The sequence below is a fragment of the Microtus oregoni genome, unplaced genomic scaffold (assembly GCF_018167655.1).
Source record: "Microtus oregoni isolate MIOR12 unplaced genomic scaffold, Mior012 000100F_ref0000014, whole genome shotgun sequence".
Lineage (NCBI taxonomy): Eukaryota > Metazoa > Chordata > Mammalia > Rodentia > Cricetidae > Microtus > Microtus oregoni.
The window spans coordinates 2,126,832-2,150,518 of NW_024544713.1; the positions used below are offsets into that span (position 1 = coordinate 2,126,832).

Here is a 23,687-nt window from a genome sequence, read left to right on the forward strand (position 1 = left end):
GACAGAAGTGAATGTGGCAAATAGCCTCGAACCCCTTGGCACAAGAAAGAACATTCTGAACAGGACACCGATGGCACAGGCACTAAGACCAAAAATTCACGAAGCTGAAAAGTTTCTTTACAGCAAATAATACCATCATTCAGGTAAAGTTTCAGCCTACAGAATTGGAAAATATCTTTACCAGGTATTTATCCCATGGAAGACTATATATATATATATTCATTCTGATCTGTTCATCAATCGAAACAGTCTAGTTAAAAATAAGGTACAGAACTAGGCTGTTCTCAAACAATGAAACCCAAATGGCTGAGAAACACTTAAAAATGTTCAACATCCTTAGCCATCAGGAAAATTAAAATTACCTGAGACTTTTTCTTACCCTAATCAGAATGACAAAAATTAAGAAAACAAATGACAACACATGCTGGTAAGGATGTAGAGAAGGGGAAACATTTATTTATTGTTGGTTGGAGTGTAAACTGGTACAGCTACTATGGAAATCAGTATAGAGATTCTTCAAAAACTATACAGAGAGCCTCCACATGATCCAGTTACACCACTCTTGGGCATATCCCTAAAGGATTCTATGTCCTACCATAGAGATACCTGCACATCCATTTTCATAGCTAGAAAATAGAGACATATTAGATGTCCATCAACTGATGAATGGATAATGAAAAACAGTACATTCATATCATGTAATATTCAAACTGTTTAGAAAAAAAAATGAAATTTTCATGTAAACAGAGTGATAAATAATCCTTCTGAGTTAGGTAACCCAGGCCCAGAAAGACAATGTTTTCTGCCATTTGTGAATGTTAGCTTTGACTCTTTGGACATGTATGTTTCATTTGGAATACCCATAGAAGTGAGGAACTCAGCACGGTACCTTGGGATTGAGCAGGTTTCAAGAGAGGGGAAATAGAATACAGTAATATTAAAGGGGAATACTGATACAAGAAGTGTTAAATAGGAAAGAAAAGGACATGGCAGCACAGAGGATGGAGTAGAAACACAAACTAACACTAGAGACATTTTGAAAAAGTCATATGGGAAACCTATCTAAAATATATTCATGCACCATCAATAAAGAATTTAAATGGAGTTAACCCATAGCAGCAAAGCATGTCCACAGGTCAACAAATAAGTTCAATGACAGGAATGGGTTGTCTATTTTGGAGATGTTGATAAGTAAAGTCCCACTGATCCCTAAATACTGAAGGCTCTTGCCAATGCTTTTTGTTACTCTCCAGAACTAGATAACAAAGCTCTGTTGCTGAATTCACCATACACTTGAGTCATAGATCATGGAGAAATCAAGCTGATATGCCTGGAAATTTCCCACCTACTGGTTAGCTGTCATAATGTTAGATGGTGATAAGAATGTCAGAGGAAGAGAAAAGGAACCAACCTCATCTAGCTGTGAACCCTAAGAACTACACCAATGGTCACCCTGGCAAGACATACCACTTGCACATTAGTGTTGTGGGAGTAATCAACCATTTTGTGATTGGATTAGATTTAAGGCCTGCCCCACAAGTTGAAAGCTGTACCTAGAACTATTACTGGGGCCAGGATCCTGTAGATAGACAAGTTATAAGCCCTAAGGGAGAACCTATTACTATCTTTCTACAAAATTATCATAATATGAAACTCACTGCTAATGATTGGTATATTTTTCTGTGAAGAGATTAGTGTATCTCTCAGCCTTCATCAGAGAAACTTCTTTCTGCAGTAGATAGTGACTAACACAGTAACTCACAACTGCACAACTGACCAAAGTATAAAGAAAAAGAGACTGGATATTCCTCAGCCCGAAACAGAACATTGATATTGAAGGCTCAGAATTAATTATAGAAAGGGAGCAGAAATATTCTAAGAGGCAGAGAAGGAGCCTACAAGAAAACTGTTTTCTGAACACAGCAGCGTAGCTATACAGTTGAGAGAGCATGTGATGTGAGAGTGCCCTCTGTGTGCTGTGATTACCATTAATGAATAAAGAAACTGCCTTGGCCGGTTGATAGGGCAGAACTTAAGAATTCTTAGAACTTAGGAGGGAAGACTGGATTGAATGCTGGGAGAAAGAAGGGCAGAGTCAGAGGAATGCCTTGGAGCCAGCAGACACAGATGCTGGGAATTTTACCTGGTAAGCCACTGCCATATGGTGATACACAAATTAGTAGAAATAAGTTAAATTAATATAAGAGTTAGCCAATAAGAAGCTAGAGCTAATGGATCAAACAGTGATTTAATTGATATGGTTTCCATGTGATTATTTCGGCCGGGAAGAACAAGCAGCCCTTCCCCCAACAAGCATGTATGAAACCTTTATATTCTCAAGCCAAACAAAATTCCATCTTGGAGAATAGAGTTGAATACAAAGTTCTCCACCTAGCTAAGGAGCTATTGGCTTATTGGGGAAGGAGATGCTATTTCCTTAAAGTATGCAGCCCTTGATGGGTTGAAGATCTTCCATTGAAGGCCCACATCCAAGAATGTATGTGCAGCACAAACTGGAATTATTTTTTTTTAAGATACTAAGTTGAGTTGGTAAGGAAGTGGGGATGGATCTGGGAGTAATGGGTAGAGGGTGCATATTATCAAAATACATTTTAGAACCCTCAAAGAGCTAATAAAAATGAGGACAAAAGAAATCTTAAAAATTTCCTAGCCGGGCAGTAGTGGCACACGCCTTTAATCCCAGCACTCAGGAGGCAGAGGCAGGCGGATCTCTGTGAGTTCGAGGCCAGCCTGGTCTACAAGAGCTAGTTCCAGGACAGGAACCAAAAAGCTACAGAGAAACCCTGTCTCGAAAATCAAAAAAAAAAAAAAACTTTCCTTTTGTGTTAACAGAACAGTATTATCACAGCTAAGAAATTTCCTAATATCATTCAAGGACAACTCTGTGTCCAAACTTCTTAAGTTTTCCCCAAAGTTTCCGTTTGTTTCATTTTTGCAAAGTTTCTTGTGACAGAATTTTTGCTAGGTAACACAGGTTAGCCTAGAACTAAGTAGTAGCCCAGGTTGGCTTCACCCTTCTTGGCAATCCTCTTCTGCTTCCCAACTGCTGTGATGATAACCGTGAGCCACCATACATCAAGCTTGTTGTGCTTTTTGAGAGAGGGTCTTGTTTCATAGCTGGAAACATCCTGACAGCCTCTGAAGTACTGGTGCTATGTGTTCGTCCTCATAGCTGAATTTTGAATGTTTCTTCAAACTGTTCTTATATCAAGGATCAGTAGAAGTTTGCATTTGGTTTTAACCTATATAACTCTGTCCACTTCTTCACAATATTGGCTTCGTAAAAGAACAAGTCCTGAATGCCTTATGGAAAGTTCTTTCATATTCGTTTACAACTTTGACATTTATGTGTCCAGTGCTTTTGACATGTTCATCTCAGAATGAGCACATGAAAATATCATCAGAGTAAATAAGAAGTTAGTTTCAGGGTAGTAATCTCAGTTGTAGGACTCTGTCATGAGATGTAACACCCTCCAAACAATAAAGCTAGGATATACACATTTATATGTTACTATTTAAATAACCACAATACTTACAACTACTAAAAAAGTTATATGCCTAAGCAATAGAAGATAAAGAAACAAACTATCAAGGAGTGTTACACTGTCATTAATATAATATATATTATATATTATATATAATATATATATTATGATTGTAGACAGATATAGTATAGAGAATAGTAGAATGAAAAACTGTTCAAATCATATCATCCCATTTCTTAAGTATACATTATAATTACAGAAAATATTAAAAGGCCTATAAAATGTTCGTGACAGTATGCATATGAATGATGATTGCTTTTTAATTTTTTATACTTATGCTTTCCAAAAGTTCATGATGTGTACACTTTGTAACAAGAATATATTTAAGTATATTTTTACTTTGTTCCTGAGACTACAACTCTGACTTTGCCCACGTGGGACATAAATTCTATCTCTAAGCTATACATGTGCCTGAAAATACAAGACTGTATTGTCAGGAATCATTTCTAAAAATACCTTTTAAGAAGTTTTTTATTATTAATGGGGTGGTCTCTGCTTCACTGCTCCATCATTCATGCGTTCATATGACCACAGACTTTGCTCTTTCTCCTAATTCTTTGTTTATTTTTATATCTGGAGCCACATGCAGCCTACATTATCAGAAACCCTTCTAGCTCACCATCATTGTACACGGTCCCCTCATAGTCTTTCTCATAAAAGACACCGTGGGGCTGCATGCTGAATGGCTTGGATGCACGGTTGTAGAAGACTACCTGGATGGTATCACCTACTTCAGCCCTTATCACTGGTCCTGGAAAAATAAGAAAATAGAGACCATGAGAATGAAAACAAAGATGAAGGGTGGAAACAAAAGGGTAGGGCGAAAAAAACAATGTAATGGAATAAACACAAGATAGAGAATGTTTCCCTTTTAAAATAATCTATTTTAAGCATCATGTTATTTATAATAATAAAAGCACTATTAAATCTATTATCTCTGGTGATTCTCACATATTACTCTAAGGTATAATAGGAGGGCTTATTACCTCCATTTTACAGATGAAATCATTGCAGGGAAGAAGCGTTAGCCTATAAAAATTCAAATAGCAATTACAGAGCCAGAACTTAAGGTCATGGCTTTGTTCTACACTACAGTCAGATCCAATTTGATTAGTCCTGAATTTATTCTCTGTTCTCCCATATTTCCTAGGAGATTCCATCTAAGGTCTGAGCTCACCAATATCTTAACCAAATTCTAAGCAAAGAGAATACAGACCTAAAAGTAGGTAGTCTAGGCCAAACTTCTGGACTTCTGTGTGCTTTGATATTCATTATCACTTCCAACCTGCCTGGGATCACTTTCAAGAATATCAAACAATAGCCTGACTGTTTAAACTGACTCTATTCCAAGGTTAAACCTTCTAGCTTGGTTTTCTAGCTCAATTTCCACACAGTTTTCATAACTGAACAGCTGGGTATATATACAGAAAACTGGCCAACAAAACTCCTTCACACACACCAATACCTCTCTTCTCTAGGGACATTTTCTCCTTACAGTTCCCAGTTCAACAAATGTAGTGCCCATTTTTCCTTTTCAATCCAGAATCAACTGCACACAAATGTCCCTGGAATATTATATTATTTCCAATTTTTTTCCCACCCAATCTCTTTGATTTCTTGGTTCCATGAAGTGATTAAATCACATCTGACCTTCATATACTGTATTCATTCTGTGCGTTGGACCGTCTAGATAGAGTCTCAACAATCAAACAGCAAGTCTAGTTCTTTATTGATAATAATAACGAATATGTCTCTATGTAGTGATAGTATTCTTCTGGCTCTAGACTCTCAGGATTCTGGATAGTCCTACTACCTTTATATAGTTTCTCAAGAATACCTCTTTTTTTTTGGCTTTTCGAGACAGGGTTTCTCTGTGGCTTTGGAGCCTGTCCTGGAACTAGCTCTGTAGACCAGGCTGGTCTCGAACTCACAGAGATCCGCCTGCCTCTGCCTTCCGAGTGCTGGGATTAAAGGCGTGCACCACCACCGCCCGGCTAAGAATACCTCTCCAGAGGCCGTTCACAGAGTATAATCTGTACCACAGTGGTAATAGAGGATGTTACCAAAATATTTTATTGCTGAAAGTTTGAGAAATGATATATAATTTTCATTTCCATCTTGAACATCTGTCATAAACAAAAATAATGTAATGTTGCAGAAGTCTCACGGAAAAAAAATTCTATTTGACTATGATTAAAACATATTGTTTTTTTAAATGTACTCAAATATGGGACACATTTTACAAACATTTATTTCTTGGGACTCAACTTGGGGGATATTTTCCCACAGTCTTCACTTGCGTCATCACCAGGGTCATGCTATAAGTTCTCCTCACTTCTTCTTGCCTCAGTTCATGAAGTCTTAGAGTTAGAGATTCCTCACCCAATATTCCAAGATGTGTTTCTTCCTCTTGATGTACCCTTTCCTGGAATGTCTCATCTTGGAAGGCTTCATATCGAACTTTCCAGTAAGTACCTCCGATTCGGCTAGAGCTCTTCTGGAAGTACTTATCTGGGCCACTGACATGTAAGAGGAGAAATGTTATATTATGAACTCAGTGAGTATCAAATAGACTCCCACCTCATCTTCCAGCACACAAACTTGTAGATCCTCTTGAACCACCTAGATAAATTCTGAGCAGTAAAGGCACCTTCTCTGGTGACAGCACTATTAAGTGGTATACAGCTTCTGCTTGAATGTTTCCAAAGACAAAGACCTTATTTTCAGAGAAATTACTATAGTATATAATAATCGGACTTGTTATTTATAAGAAAGGTGAACTGTGACTGCTTCTAAGTTCCATATCCTGATACTCGTTCAGTTCTCCAGAGTTACACAGACTGCATCTGTTCTTTTACTTTGCTTCATCTTTTTTTTATGTTCACTTTTTCCCCTTTGGAGTCCACTGATTATCAAGAAAAGCTAAGAAATGCAACAACAGAGAAAGTCAATGTCCAAAGTCTAAGAGCCCAGGGCTGCTGAGAGCATAGGACATTTTACTGCCAGCTTTACACGGGCTGCAGAAATTATGATCTTCACAGGGCATAGCTGCTGGCCTGTTGGGAACCCAGCCGAAAGGTGAGAGTGGAGCAAAGAGGTGGAGCTAACTGCTGCAGCGCTGCATGATGACCATATCACACAGGTTGGCTTCCTTCAGAGTCACTTTTGTCAGAGAGGGTAGTCATGAGAACAAAGCTGAAGGCAGCATGGCTGACCAAGAATCTACAAAGAAGACTTGGGTATTACTGTTCATATGTTGTTAAACTTCCGCCACCACCTCCCACAATCAGCTAGCCAAACTTGGATATTCGTGGTCAACTCTGACTCCCTGACTAGTTTAGAAGAGTTCACTACGCCCTGTTTTTTTTTTTTCTGTTTGCATCACTGGAAGGCTGATATTCAGTACTGAGGCATATGAGAGGATATTCTGCTCCCCAGTTTCTGAGGATTCAGTAGAGTTTCTGAGGATTATCTTGGACTTCCCAAAGTCCTGTACCAATAGTCTTCTACATCCAATTTTACTTGGCACCTCCTCTCCAGACAGTATCCAGAAAGTGGGCACTGGATGGTTCCTGATAACTTTTATTCCTTTGGTAACTTCTGAGGTCACTATTTTTACATGATAAGTGGATTTTGTTTCAGAGCCGCAGCAGAAGATCTAGGCTGGAACGCTGGTACCTTTCTCCTCAACACAGGTGGACTCTCTGGTGCTGCCCCAGGGGAATAGCCACGCACAGCAATAATGGCCATTTACTGCTCTCTTTAGGGAGCATGACCAGTTGCTCCACAGTTCCATGTCTGTATTTCTTGACATTTTTAAAGAGATCATCCACTAGCTCATTGGATCTTTTCTTCCTAGGAGGTCCAAAAGCTTGTTATCTGCTTCTGCCTGAACATCTAGCAAAGAACCCCTGTGGTCCTTATCTTGTCATGAATGAAGTCTCTGAAAATGTCACCCTATTATCACCTATTATCACCGGAACTTGTGCCTCTGGATGCCTAACCTTGGTTTGCCAGAAATATAGTCAAAATGTCCTTAGATTCTAAATGCTTAAAAAAAAAAAACCTCACTAACATAATCTCCAAGTCCTAGGCAGGCAGAGAGGGGGAAGGAGCAGCAGAATCTAGCCTTCTCAGCACGAGAGACTCTCAAGAACTTCCCTATGCCCCCATGGATCCTGCCCTCATAAAGCCATCTTTACCCCACATATACTCCAAATTTCTCTAGACAAATGAAGGGACTGTCTCTTTATGGGATACATATTATTAGGAAATTGCCACATCTTCTTTAAGCTCATTGAAAAACTTGGCTCCGGAGGTGGGGTTTGCCCCTCCCGTTTCTGACCCAAGCAGGTTTTTCTTAAAAGTATCTTCCAAGACCACTTATCCAGGGACAAGTTGGTCTCCCAGCTTGTGAGAAAGTTCAATGAGAACAGCAAAACATGACAGGATTGAAAATACCATGCCCTTGAGAACAGAAGGAGAGCAAATTGTTAGAGTCAAAACGTCATGTCCTTGAATGTAGCTAGGAGACAAATTATTCCCAAGTACCTTCCTAAAGCAAAAGATTCAGCTACTGCTTATCCTATGATATTAAAATATAACATGATATAAAAACTGGGAGCAACTAATTCAAGGTCTCACTAAAGAGACCTTGACCTGGGAACCTATTTACTGGTCAGAGGCTCCATCTGACTGTTTTGGTTGCTAGGGTTTACCCAGTCAGTTTCTGTTGGATGGTATATATGTCTGATCTGATGCTCCACCATCTTTCTTCTGCTTATGGTTTGTTACACTTTTCTTCTTAGTTGTTGTGTGCTGAACAAGAGCCATTCATTCAAAACCAAATGCACAACTACCACGGACCATTCTCCAAATAGAGCACTCTTACTAGGCACTAGGCACATGTGAAACAATCTGGAAATCTGGTTGCTTGTTTGTTTGTTTGTTTTAAAAAAAAGCAACTGCTACTTAAAGAAAGGAACGCTATCAAACTCTGTAGACAAAATCAGTATTTCTCTAATAGCCAAACCAGATAAAAGCACGAACACACACACACATATATATAGTATATAGTAATCTCATTGATAAGCATAGATGCCATATTTCTTAATACATACAAATGAAATTCATGAATATACCAAATATGTCATTACCATGATCAACTTGACTTTATTCCAAGGATACAGTGATGCTTCAATATATGCAAATTAACACATAAAAATCCCTAGTTTACCTATACACCAACAGTAAATATGCCAAAAAAGAAATCAGGAAAGCAATCCTATCCAAAATTGCCTCCAAAATTACTTTGAAATAAATGTAACCAAGAAAGAAAAACAACTTCTACAATGGAAACTTTTAAACACTCACTGAAGAAATTGAACAGGACTTTAGAAGATGGAAAGAAATCACATGTTCATGAACAGGAGGAATGAGTACTAGGAAAATGGTTTTGCTACCAAGGACAACTTAAAGATTCAATGGAGTGGACATCAAAATTTTGTCACCTGCACAGATACAGAAAAAAAAATCTTAAAATTTCTTTGAAAGTATGAATGATCCTAGATCCATCAAAGCAATGCTCAACACATACACACTCACACAATAATATTAGAGGTATTCACCATAACTGATTGCAAGTTACAATACAAGCCTATAGTAATAACAATAATTTCAAAACATGAATTTGAAAGCACAGGGACAGGTATGAGGGAGGATTTACAGGGAGGAAAAGGAAGGGAAATGAGGTGATTATATTATAATTTCAAAAGGTAAAAACAAATTGAAAATAACCATCCAGCCATAAAAATAAACTGCAACAAATACTGGCGTGTAGATAAATGGAGCAGTCAAAGACGCTCATAGAAGCCCACCCACTCAGTTATAGCACCCTGAATTTTAACAAAGTTGTCACAACTACATGCTGTAGAAAAGACAAACTTTTCAACAAATAGTGCTAGCAAAATTGGAGGTTCACATGTAGAGGTTTGAAATTAGATTTCTATTTCTCACCCTGCACAAAAATCAACTCCAAACGGATCAAAGATCTTAATGGAAGACCTGAATTGCTGAACTGCTAGAGGGTAAAGAAAGGAAAATAATAAAGCTGGGTAGCCACAGATAATGGCTTTCTGAGGACCAGAGTAATTCAGAAAATAAGGCTGACACTGAAAAATGAAAACACATGAAATTAAACAGAAAAATTTGGTGCAGCAATAGAAACAGATAACCAAGTGAAGATAAACCCTGCAAGATGGGAGAGAGTCTTTGCTAGCGGATGTTTGACAGAGAGTAATATCTATAATAAACTCCAAACTCCCATAAAACACTGAAATGTCAGGCAGCCCCATCAATAAATGAGGTAATACGATGAAGAGACAAGTTCTTTTTTTAAAAAAAACTCTTTTGTATGTGTTGTGTCGTATGTGCATACAAGGCTTGCATAGAAGTATGTAAGCGCATTGCCCATGTGTGTACATAAAAAGTCCAGAGGAGGAGAGTGTCTTCCTCTCTTGTTCTCTCACCTTACTGCCTTGAGATAGTATCTCGCTTGCCCCTTTACTAGGCTGGATGGCTTTTGGGATCCACCTGTCTCTACTCCCCATTGTTGGGCTTTATAAGCATGGGTAGCTATGTCCAGCTTTTCATGAAGGTGACAGGGATTCAAATCAAGTCCTCATGTTTTCAGAGCAAACCCTATTCCCAGTTGAGCCATCTACCCAAAACCTGAACAAACAGTCCTTAAAAGACGAATACAAATGACCAATATACACATATAAAAGATACTCTTGTCAATCATCTCTGAAATATAATTCAAAACTACACTGAGTTTCCATCTTACCTCTGGTAGAATATCAGTCATCAAGACAAGAAGTAACAATAAATGTTGACTCGGGTGTGGACATAAGGAAACTTTTAAACACTGTAGGTTGGAATGTAAACCAGTCAAGTCAATATGGAAATCAGTATGGAGGAAAAAAAGAAAAGGAAAGGAAAGGAAAGGAAAGGAAAGGAAAGGAAAGGAAAGGAAAGGAAGGAAGCTTTTAGATGGTGCTCCAGAAGGCCAGTGTCAGCTTTTAAGGTTTCTCTATATTCAATCCATTTCTTACCGAAAGAATGGTATCCAAGTATCTTCCCATGCCTTGCCCTAGTCATCTACCAAGTACTCTGGGAAAGAACCTGCCTTGCTGAATGACCCAATAAATTGGAAACTTAAGGTCTGGCAACTGAGTTGAGACCTAACCGTCTGCTCTAACAGTTGTAAATGTGACTCAAAGGAGAGGAAACTGGAGAAGTTCCTACAAAAGGATGGACGGGGATTCTCCACAAGCAGTCTCTTTTTGTTCTGATATTTTTCAGGGTGTTTGTTTTTAAATATCCATGCTCAATTGTTTTCTTCAGAACAGAATAACAAAGAGAGGAGCGAGGGGTCAAATGATTGATACAAATAAATAAAAGTCACATCAGTTAAGGAGGAACTGGTCCCACTGATCCCTGCTAAACATGGTCACATACTCAGCAGTAACAACCTCAAATTCTATTGAAATATTAATTGAGTATATGATGCAACCTCGCAAAAGGCTTGCTACATATTGCAAGCAAGAAAACCACAAGAAATTAAATGATAATGGCAATTCTATCTAGGCAATTGTGACCTTCCAAGTAAAGAGAGATTTCAAGAAGGCATATAACAAGTGTTTGGGCAGGAGTACATACAGGATCCCTCTGTCTCTTACCTTCCTGGCTCTCGCAAACTCTTCCCAGTTCTACCATCACGCCCTCGTGGGCCATAGTCCCATTGAATCTCATGGGCCTCAATGAAGTATTGACGAACTTTGCCTGTGAGTTGCTCCACAGGTGAGTCCAGGGAGCAAGAGTCGGCCTTATAGAGAGCTTGCATGCCATCTGAAGAAAAAACACACATCTTTTCATTTCTACTGCTAAGGTTCCCACTCAGAATGGACTTTTCCTTGTTTTGTCTCCTCCAGTCCTCTTCGAGTTTCTTAACCTCTATCTCCAAATCAGGTACTTTTCCTGATGCAAGAGCCTGGCAAAAGATCCATGGTGCAGCTACATCATAAAGACTCAAATCAGGAGACCCAAGTTTAAGCCAACTATGCATTGCTATCTATAAGGCTTTAGGCTTGCACACACTTTTATAAATGAAGAGAAAAAGAAAGTCTGCCTCGGAGTGTTTCGAGTGATGTGGACATTGGGACTTTGGATTAGAAAAGCAGTTGAACTCATTAAGTGGAACTTAAGGGGTCATCCTAATAGGAACACAGAGGGCTGTGGTACTGAGGGTGATTTGAACTGTGGGGGCCTGGCTCAAACGGTATCAGAGGAGAAGAATATTAGTATATGGTTGAGAGACTATTCCTGTGATATTCTGGCAAAACCGAAAATTGGTGAAGATGTAATTGAAAAGGGGGTTCATGTTCTAGCCCCAGAGAGCAACAGAACTTTGCAGCTTTGGACACATGGTTGTGGCTTTAGAGTCAAGGACAGAAGAAAGGGACTATGGAATCTTTCTCCATTGATGGAGGAAGGTCATTGGCTAATAAAGGAACTGCCCTGGCCCATTTTATTGGTTAGAAGATAGGTGGGAGGAGAAAACAGAACAGGATACTGGGAGGAAGAGGAAGTGAGGTCAGAGACTCCACAGCTCTGCTCTCTCGGGAGCAGACGCCTCAGCAGAGATGCCATGTCCCGCTCCCGGCATGAAGCTCCGACCCAGGATGGACTAGGCTAGAATCTTCCCGGTAAGACCGGTTCTCACAGATTATTAGAGATGGGTTGATCGGGATGTGAGAATTAGCCTGTAAGTGCTAGAGCTAAAGGGCCAAGCAGTGCTTAAAAGAATACAGTGTCTGTGTAATTATTTTGGGGCATAAGCTAGCCATGTGGGCAGCCGGGTGTGGGGGACGCAGCCCTGCCGCCCCATATTACTACACTCCATGACTAAGGAAAGTCACTGAGGTCAGGTGTGATTCAAGGATATCCTTGCATGGAGGCCTAGAGAGGCCATTGTGTGAAGCTGTGAAGATGAAGCCTGAATTGCCTTGGGAACTTTAAGATGCTGAAGATGCCAGAGTTGTGGGATACTTGCCAAGAAGAGCTGCTAACAGGGAGTGGTAAGAGCCTAAGAGAGACAAGTGTGTGGCAGTCATCAAAGGTGAAAGGAGCTGGAAATCTGAAGAACACTCGATATCGAACATGGAGATGAAGAATTTAAAGTTTGCCCAGCTAGATTTCAGTCTTGCTCTGGTCCAGTATTTCCTCACTATGCTCCCTTCCCCTGTTTTGGAATGGTAATGTATATCCTGTGCCATTATATGTTAGAAGCATGTGATCTGCTTTTTTTTCTTTTTATTTTCTGGCAATTAAAGTTAAGAGATTATCAGAAGTCTCAGAAGAGTCTGCACATTGAACTTTCTCAGGGATAAAACTGTTACAGACTACAGGAACTTTTGAAGTTGTAATAAATGCATTTTGCATTATGATATAGTTATATGCCTATGGGGGGGCAGGGAGTGGAGTGTGGTAGTCTGAATAAAAAATGGACCCCACAGTCCTGTAGGAAAGTAGCACTATTAGGAAGTGTAGCCTTGTTGGAGCAGGTGTGACTTTGTTGGAGGGAGTGTGGGGGTCACTAATATTCAATCCGGGCTTTGAGTGACTGTCACTTCCTGCTGCCTGCGGATAGAAATGTAGAACACTTAGCAACCTCTACAGCACCATGTCTGCCTGCATGCCAACATGTTTCCTACCATGATGATAATGGACTAAACCAAACCTCTGAATTTATGCCAGGCCCCAATTAAATGTTTTCTTTTGTAAAAAGTCTCTGTGGTCATGATGTTTCTTCACAGCAATAAAACCCTAACTGAGACAGGAAGATTAAACCCAAAAATTGTTTCTTAATTTACCCAGCACATTAATGGCAGAGTCAAGAAAACTGACTTCATTCCAGTTATGTACATCAAGAAGCCTGGAAGACAGATGGCTCCAAGCTAGAAGCCCCACTTCCTACTGACCATTAACTACACTACATGTATTCCAAGGGTGAGAAATACTAGACCTTACTTTTCAAGTGGCTGTTCACTTCACAGCTAATTAACCAGGTTCCAGATTTCTGGGGCACCATCTCAGCAGTCACAAAGGTGGCTGGAAAAATGTGAGCAACATCAGTGCGGTGTCCACGGACGGTCAGTAGCTGTCCGTGGAAGAAAGCTGTGTGGACATCTATTTCATTGCCCATGCCAAACAGGTGCCAGGCTACATGCTTCTGGGCACACATGTTCAATTCTGGTAAGTTCCCAAAGACAAACCCATTGATTGCTGCAAAAGAAAATTTCAGAAATTAGCAAAATACAGATAAATGGGAAAAGCCTTACCATCTGACAAAAAGAATAGATAACGTTCAAATGAAATTTTAAAGAGCACACTGCACTGAACATATGCCTTATTTCATTAAAATTTACAGTTAAAAATAATCATTAGTCTAAATCAAAAAATTGAGAAAACCAAGACATAAAGAATTGAAGATACTTTTATGTAAGAACTACAGATCTATTAGGTAAATAAAATCAATATTCTAAATCCAGTGATCTGACAAAGTTCTGTGAGATGTTTTTTTTCTAAGCCATTCTTTTTTTTTCTAGCCAGTTTCCTTCTGAAATTTCCACAGTACGCTGTTACATTACCTGACTATCATGGCCGCTGTAATCTATTTTTGTCAAACTCAAGATACATTTTAACTACCTAATCCTTCCTTTACATCTCTCCACTAAGATTTCAGCTCCTTTAAGGCTTTGAGTGTATCCCCATAACCAAAGCAGCAAATCATTTCCTTCACTAACAAAAACAAAGTCAGGCTATTTCTATTCCTAAAATCAGTTCTCTGTACATTTATTTATCTTTAATCAATATAACTAGTTCCTTTAGAGACATTAGCCAGTTATCTATTGAATTCCAGATGTGCTGACCTCTGTGATTTCCCCAAATATGGGAAACTCGATGGCATAATTTTTGGAGAACTGCATTCATGCTCTCCCCTAATTTAAAAAAAATAGATATAAGCCAAAAGTAGAATATAAGGAAGATACTTTGAAGATAGTAGCTTTTCTCCAGAAAATAGATAATTCTGCCATCTTGCATCCTTTTAAAATCAAGGCAATATTAATTACTATATCAGTGGGCAACTCATCTAGGTGACTAAGCATATCATGTATGATTTAGAATCAATAATCCTGTCTATTCTACATTATGAGAAAGATATTCTTAATGGCAAGGGTACAGCCTGCATAACTGGAGAGATCAGATATGAGATTTGAATTTGCCATTTTTGATCCATAATAATATGATCCTCGATATCTTAAAGACAAAAGAAAATCCACATACCCCTGGTCTTTCCACCTACTCTTGGTCTTGGTGAGTATTAAAAGGACAACATATATGAATGAACCCAACAAATACTAGGCCTAGCAGACACGCTACATAAGATTCTCCATTGTCACAATGCAGCTACTTCCTCCTGGCTCACCATGCATCCTATTGCTTTCTTGAAAGTCTTCATCTTCTTTGTCCACTGAGGTGGGATCAGAACAGTAAGCAGCAATGTTGTCCTCGAGGTACCAGCTAAGGTTCTCATCTATCACGCTGAAGAGGAGGAAGAAATTACGGTCCACATCCTTCCTCTGAGGTGGGGAGTTACCATCCAGGGTCCCTGGGCAAGCATAAGAAATTATCCTTCATAATACGTTACGAGGGGTTCTCATAAGAAAAAAATAAGAAAGGAGGGGAGAGGACCCTAGAGGTCTGTCAACAATAGAAAAGGTTTCTGAGCTCCTTTTCATTTCAAAGCTTGCCAGACGAACCTGTGACATAAAGGAAGAAAACACAGGTCCCAGAATAATTCCCTCCCAGCACCCTTATTGCTTAGTGCTTAAACCTAACCCAGTTCCTTCGATCCCTTGGTCTTCAGACCTGACTACTCTTTGGGAATAAGCCATTTCAAATCAAGCAGCTGCATCCTGGTGGCTGCATTTTCCATCTGATTCAACCTAAGCTCTTCTTAGTTACCTTACTCAAATGTGAGTTGGCTGCCATCATCACTAACTTGAATATTAAAAGTGAAATAGGAAATAACAGAAAAGTAGTTTGGTGAGTGTTTTTTTTTTTTTTTTTTTTTGCAGAGGGGATGGTAGGGTTTGGACAGGGTTTCTCTGTAGCTTTGGAGCCTGTCCTGGAACTAGCTCTTTTTGACTAGACTGGCCTCGAACTCAGAGATCCTCCTGCCTCTGTCTCTCAAGTGCTGGAATTAAAGGTGTGTAACACCACCACTTGGGTTAGTCAGTGTTTTTTAAAAGTAATGAAATAGACACAGCAGAGGAAAGAGAGTTTGACAGGCTAATAAATGAGAATCACTCAGGTTGCTTCTCAATATGATCTTGATTTAACTATCTCATTGCATCTTATGGCTGGTTGTTTGGGTAAGTACCTCTTTTACAGGTGATAAGGGGTCCAATGAGACCAGTTGCAATGTCTCGTGGAGCATCTACATGAGAATGGTAAATCCAAGTGAGGCATGCTGGGTCTGCATCAGTGGGTGCATGGCCTTCTGGAATAGTCCAGTTGTATACATGGTAGCCTCCAGGGGGAACAGAATCATCAGCTTTCAGAGACCCAGAAGAACCATCTGGATATAGTGAGCCTGCAAAACAAAAATGTGCATGTCTAGTACAAGGGTGAGCAAGATTGTAGCAGTTATAGAATGAAAGAGAAGGCATTAATCAGTGAGATCACTCATCAGGTATAGGAACTTATAGAGCAAGCTTGGTGGCCTGAGTTCAATCCCAAGGATCCATGTAAAGCCAGAAGGAATAAACAAACTCCACAAAGTTGTTCTCAACATGCATACTGAGGCATTCACATGCTCCCCCTGACACATATATCATATACACATACACAATGATAATAAATTTTGTTGGGAAATCCAAAATATGTGGGATACTTAGGTTAAGTCTAAGGTTCAGTACTATGGTTTTCCAAACCTCAGTACTCACATGGCAAAAGAGAGAAGCAACTATAAGTTATGCACTACTTCTGTTATTAAAAAATCTTTCTACACACTCTTCCCTACACATTCCTGAGCCCTGGGAGAAGGGACACAACATAGATATTCCAATTAGGACATTCCTCAGTTCTTAATACTCTACATATTGATCAGTAGTGGGTCTCTGTATTAATAGCCATCTACTACAAAAAGAAGCTGCTTTGATGACTCTAGAGATATTTTCTGGGTCTAAGAGGGAAGATGCATGCATAAACCCACAGTTTATGGCAGGAACTGTATGCACACGACCTGCAAAAGATTGAGCCAAGCAAACTCCAAGCACAAAGCGGGGAGTAAATCAAGAAGTTTTCCCTTATTTGCTGCTGGATGTGGCCCTTGTGAGGCTGCCCATGCACATACTGGCAGAACTAAGGGAGGGCTGAAAAAGAGTGCATAAAGTTGCGAAGAGAGAAAAGTGCTACAAGGGCAGGGAAGATACAGGAGGAGAGGGTTTGGGGGAGGGGGGTCTGAATTTGATAATTTACTTTTAAATATTAAAATTAAGTAAAACTCATTAAAAGAGTTTTGAGATATATAGAAATCACTTGGAAAGAACTATAGTCAGAAAAAGTCATGTTTAACTTAAATGATGTGAAGGCAAAGAAAAAAGCAGACCTTCCTTCCAAGCTCCCCTGGCAGTACAGTTAGTTCTAGTAACACTCAGGAGTTGGAGGGTCTCTAGTTAAAACACTAGCCTGGGGTATATAAGGAGACCCCACCTGAGAGTAAGGGAAGTCCTTCATTTCATGCACTCACTTTGAAATACAAAGAGCACACAGTCACACTTTAACGTAACGCCATGACCAGTGGGCTTATTTTCTCATTTTAGAGAATATAAAACAGTGAGTAATTTTATTTCTTTACATTAAAAAAAATCTATCTCTTCTAACAAACATTGGTTGTTTGATGCTGGGTTTCACCAGACATCCCAAAGTATTTTGGAATCCAATTTCCTCCTGCCTCTGCCTCCTAAGTGCTGAAATCCTTGGTATGTATAACCATATTACTATTTACTACCTTATGATTTACAAAGTGTATTGCTACATATATCTTAAGAACACCATAATTTATTCCTTTTATTTGTGACATTAAACTTTCAGTAATCTTTCCCCATTCTTATCTTTTCTTTGCCCCACCCCCTCTGGTAATGGCTATTTTCATGTCAACTTCTATGATAACAACTACTTTAGATTCCAAAAAATAATCAAATCCTATAGTATTGATCTTCCTGTAGCTGATGTAGTTCACTCAATGTAGTGCCCTTCCAGGTTATTCTATGTTGTAATAAAACAAAATATTTATTTCTCTCTAAGGGTGAATACCATTCAGATACATACACACACACACACACACATATATATGTATGATTTTCATATTCAAGTATAATATATAACATTCATATTTATTTTTGCAACTCTGGGGATGGGACCCAGGGCCTTGCAAATTATGCCTTATATCTTCAGTTCTATATACCATTTTCTTTGTTCATTCATCTGTATATGGACATTTGGGATAAGTATATAATCTCGCTGTTGTGCATAGTTCTACAATAATCACGGGAATATATGTCTCTTTAACATGGTGCTATCATTTTCCTTTTGGACATACACCTAGTAATGGGATTTCTGGGCAGTAACATAGTTCTAATTTTAGGAGTTGAAGATTGGTACTTGATGGCTATATTAATTTACCTTCCTATTTACAGTAAAAAAGAGTTCCTTCTCTGTGCATACTCATCCCAAACCAGAGCTACTGACTTCCCTCTTTAATTTTCTCACTAACTACAATATCTATTTTAAGCCATTGTGCTTTGACAGTTAGAAGATGCTAAAGAATAAACTGGACATACTCTTTAAAAATAACAGATCTTCTGGAAGCTTCTGGAATCAGAATAGCACTCCATTACTTTCACAGAACTTTTCTTTCAAAAGCGTACTCAAATATTTAGTAGAAATGGAATTCCAAGAGTTCCTTGCAATAAAACAGGGAGTGTGTCATCATACTCCTCATGTAGAATCTCAAGCCCAAAGAACTGCAATGTCTTGTCCACCCAGCGTATGTATCGGTACACAGCCATGTTCGCTCTAAATAAAGTTTTGCTGTGGCAAAACAGTAAGTAAGAAAAAAAACTATATTGGACTGGGCATGATAGCATCGAAGCACTCAGGAAACTTAGGAAGGAGAATCATGAGTTCTAAACCATCCTCAGCCACAGACCAACATTCTGTTCAAAAGACCAAGAAAATGGAGAGAAAGGTAATTCTTGTTTTAAAGTCCTCTATCTCAGGTGGCAGTAAAGGAAAAGCGATACTTTGTGGGAAAGGAAGAGAGGAAAGGTAGACTGCTTTACCTTCTGAGTCCTTCTCATAGAAAACTCCATGAGGGTGAATAGTATAAGGCCGACTTGCAAAGTTCTTCAGGTGGATTCGCATGACATCCCCCACCTCAGCCTGTAACAGTGGTCCTAGGAAGCCCAACCAGGCAGGCTTGGCTACTTCAATAGTGTATGTGCCGTCACTGTATTCCTTGTAGACAGTCTTCTTGTAACTACTCCCTATCCTGTCTTTGCCAGACTTTAGGAAGCTGGAAGCCACTCTGAGAAAATGCAAGACAGAATTACAACTTTTCTACCATCTTCAAGCAACTGGAAGCTTCTTTCCTAGAGAACGCTGACAAAAGAAAAGAGGAATTGGATTGCACTTGTGAAAAAGCCATGTGAAGTAGAAAGTTGAGTCATATGAAAATGCTGGAATCTGATCAAATTTCAACACACAAAGAGTCACTTTTACATGGTGCAAACAAGAGTACATTGACAAGTAGACAAATGACTCTAGAATGACTTTTTTTAAAATGACAACTCCTCATTCATGCAACCCTTAGCATTGTGCAGCTAGAGAGAGGGCAGAATATCATAGTGGTTATGACCATAGGCTTTGGGTATTTTGTATTAAATATCAGCTGCTCCATTTCCATAGTATTTGAACATTCAACAGGCTACCTTAGCTTCTATGTACATTATTTCACCATCTTCCAAATGAAGATTATTGAAGGATCTGACTTTCAAAGTTGTTATGGTGACAGAAAATTATATTTATATGTCTGGGGTCTTAAAATGTGTGGTTAGCATGTACAACACCTTGGATTTGAATCTCGGAAGTGGAGGGGAAAAAGTAATTGAAAACTTCAGGAATTTTTAGAGAAGTACCTGGGAAATTGCAGAAGCTATTACTTCAAATTATTAAGATGAGTGGCTAATGGTTGCTCTTTTAAGAAGAATTTCAATACAAGAGTTATGACGCCAAAGTTGAATGAATGGCTTGAGTCAAACAACAGCTTATGCTAGTCATAGATCTCAGTTGTAAAACACTTGCCTACAATATATGAGGTCTTAGGATTGATGCCTGCACTACAAACCAGAAAGAGAGAAGCTGAGTTGTGAGTACTGCAAGATGAAAACTGCTGAGCTTCGGAGAGATAAGAGGAACCACCATTGTAAAAGATGTTTCCATACGTTCATTCGCTGTCTTTAACTTTTGCTGAAGCATCAACCAATATGTCAGATCAACCTTCCCATTGTTTGGGAGCTTGAGGCTGGACGAATGTCGTGAGTTCAAACATGGCAAGAGTTATGTAGTGAGCTCCAGAACAGCCTTTGGCATAGTAAAAGTAAGATCTTGTCTCAGAAAAAAAATGAGAAAGAGAGAGGAGGGAAGGGAGATGAGAGAAAGAGAGAGGATAGAGGATGCAGGGAGTGAAAAATAGAAAAGAAAAGAAAAGAGAAAAAAAAGTTTAATCCTGTGAGGGGTACAGTGGTAAAAACAGAATCTACTTTATAGAGATTAGAATCCTAGTACCTCCATCTACTGGCTATAGGATTTGGATTGATCACTTGACTTCCATGAGCCTGTTTTCTCATCTATAAAATCAAGATTGCCGATAGTTACATGTTGCTCTGTGGTAGAGTTCAAGATCATGGGTTCTATCCTCATACCACAATATTGACAATATTCATACTTCCTAGGGGTTTTTCAGAATTGAATGATGTATTTGTAGGTGTCTAGTATGGCATCTCCCCTAAAGCTCTTGTCTATGAACTATGTGTTACTATTGTCTCCTTGCTTATAAGATGTTTTCACACATCTAGAATTCGGGTAGCTCCACCAGACTACAAGAGCATGGTTCCACTTCACGTGTCTCAGAAATACTGCATACATTTCATTTTAAAACGATAAACCAAACAACTGTTAATAGATGAGCATTATGAATCCCATTTTAAACGAAAAGGAATATGGACTTATCTTCAGAAATCTAAAAATGCTGTAGTGTTTCATTGCTGAAAAGCAAACTTGGGATGGGATGTTGGGTCCCAAACCAACTTTCTTTCCATGAAAGCTGTTGTTGCATGTATGGTCCAAAGAGATTGGAAGCTGGCTGTTATCATACCCTGAGAAAGTACCCTCAAAAGACTACCTATTGGCCTCAAGAATATCCTCTTTTATCTCTACTTCTAATAATACATAAGATAAAACCTACATGTCATCGTTCAGAGGCTGGTTTGTGATGACATTTCTTCCTTTGGGAGCATAGTCCCACGTCACATTTTCAATGGCCAGGTAGTAATCTCGAATGGCCCCATCAGTTGGTAGAAGCCACAAGGAGTTCATGAACAGTAAAATCCAGAGAAAATGGCCTGGAGTCATGGCCCACACTACTCGGAGAAACCAGGAATGGAATCTGCTGGTATGAAAAAAAAAAGATAAAAGAGGACAAAGGAATTTTGCATGTATCTGGGAAACTGTAGAGGCAAGGAACATATGAAATGGCTGAAAAAAACATAACTCAATTAACCCAGGTGGTTTTTTTTTAACCTCACTAGACTCTTTTCAGTCCAACAAATATTCAGTGGCCTCGATACATAGGTTGTTAGAGAACAAAGTTAAAAATTCACCTGTATTACTAATCATGCATTGTTTCCTTCAGAAGAGAAACCTGAATTCTGTTCTTTCAGCAGTATGGACACGAGAATGTACTCTGACCCTTGAATCAGGAAACAGTCATCGGAATCATGATTAGACTATACTGACTGACTTGGTACCTTAATCAAGTCAGTAATTCTTCCTTTGCCTGTTTTCCCTTAAGCAAAAAGTGACTCATAGTTGCTACTTCCCATAATCAATAAATTATATTTAGAAACACATGAGAAACCATCAAAAGACATTTGCTGGAATATTCATAGACCCAAAATGAGAACTGCCAAAATGCCAATCAATATTAAAATGGCTGAGTAAATTGCATTTTACTTACACAATGGAACTCAGAATGGCAGTCATAATGAACAAGCTATAACTATGCACGGAACGATGGGCAGAGGTGGTAAATGCAACTCTAAAGAAAGAAACAAATCAAAAGAAGCATACATGCTACATGATTTTACCAGGTAAAGGGCAAATTACAGCAAACAAATCCTTGCTACAAGACGTAAGGATGGAGGTGAAAAAAGAGCTCAGATGTTTACTACTTGCACACTGTCCAATGGTCGCTGAGTTCCATCTCTAACACTATAAAAAGAAATGAAGATAATGTTCACCCTTGAAGCAAACATCAGTGACTTTGAAGGGAAGAGTCATGTTCTGTTTCTTTATATTCAATTTATATAAATGTGTTCGGTTTCTGACAATATTCTGAGCAATACAGAATTTATAGACATTTTCATATGTTTCATTTTGGGTGTTAAAAAGGGTAAAAAAGATAGAACAAAACTAAATGAAAACATCAGAGGGAAGTAGTTAGAACATCTTAGAGTCTCAGCTGGTTTCCAATGCTGTATATAAATTCATTTCACAGGTTCCATCCTGAGTCACTGCCATACCCGGACTTCCAGCTTCTTATTTCAATGTTTTAAGCAAGAAGGTTAGAAGTCTTTTGAACCAGGGAGGGAGGCTCTAAGTCATACCAAATATAGATCAAAACCAGAAACATAAGCACACATTAACATTTGCACGCATGGCTTTACTTAAAATCACAGATGCACGTATTTACATCCACATACAGTCATACTGTCAACATAGAGACAGCATCACCATCAGAACAACAACAACAATAATAAGCAAGTGTCTATTGTGTCAGTTGTGTGCTCATTCTAAACATTTAACATAAATGAACTACTTTATGTCTGACAACCACCCTATGAAGTGGATGTCATTATTCCCCATGGTATAGTGGAGAAATTGGAGAACAGAGATGTAGTATGTCCAAGGCCACCTTAGTTAGCAAATGTTAGAGTTGGGATTTCATTCCAGGAAATATGACTCCACCACCTAGGACGCAGGCACAAAAGAAATTTGCACACTCACTTGCATGCACACTGAAAGTGTGCATATCCTCACAGCCACAGCTATGTCTGGAAAAACTGCACGCAATCTACAATATGCAATTTCATGTGGTTATGTTTACTTTAGAAAAAGAGAGATAATCATAATAATGATAATAACTATGTTTCACCAAGATATGACTAAACACAAAACACCATGTTGAGTGCCTTAAACAAAATGTTTCATTAAATATTCGACTCAAGCAAAAGTAATAGAGATTATTACCCCAAACTAGAAACCCAGTCTCTACTGGGTGTGGTAGTGCATGACTAATTTCAGCACTCAGGAGATTGAGGCAGGAGGATTACATGTTCGAGCCCAGCCTGCGCTACATACAGAGAAGAAACTCTGTAAACTTAATGAACTGTTTAACTAATTAACTCAAGTCTTAGTACCACAAAAAAAATTTTAAAAGATGGCTAGATTCACACATGGATAGAAAGGAATCAGATATTTATCCTAAGTAGGCCCAGAACTTACTCTGATTAAAATCAAACTTAAAGATTTTTAAAAAATAAACTCTCAGGCTTTTCAGTACATAGCAACTGTGTAAGAATTAATCACCAATCTCCATATTATGTTTGGCAGAAAGCCCTAGATGGAAAGACAGGCCTGTTTGGGACATACTTC

General features: G+C 38.8%; 1 protein-coding gene across 1 annotated transcript in view; it reads right to left on the reverse strand.

The window, feature by feature from the left end:
• LOC121443120 (hephaestin-like) overlaps positions 1-23,687 on the reverse strand; it is a 71,193-nt gene that overhangs the window by 46,752 nt on the left and 754 nt on the right. Inside the window, exons 3-11 of the mRNA XM_041644802.1 lie at positions 21,991-22,071; positions 21,220-21,423; positions 19,037-19,281; positions 16,072-16,284; positions 15,115-15,297; positions 13,656-13,910; positions 11,306-11,474; positions 5,949-6,085; positions 4,186-4,317 (exon numbers count right to left, since the gene is read on the reverse strand). Of these exons, the coding sequence (XP_041500736.1) occupies positions 4,186-4,317; positions 5,949-6,085; positions 11,306-11,474; positions 13,656-13,910; positions 15,115-15,297; positions 16,072-16,284; positions 19,037-19,281; positions 21,220-21,423; positions 21,991-22,016 (1,564 nt within the window). The 5' untranslated portion in view covers positions 22,017-22,071. The remainder of the gene's footprint in view (positions 1-4,185; positions 4,318-5,948; positions 6,086-11,305; positions 11,475-13,655; positions 13,911-15,114; positions 15,298-16,071; positions 16,285-19,036; positions 19,282-21,219; positions 21,424-21,990; positions 22,072-23,687) is intronic.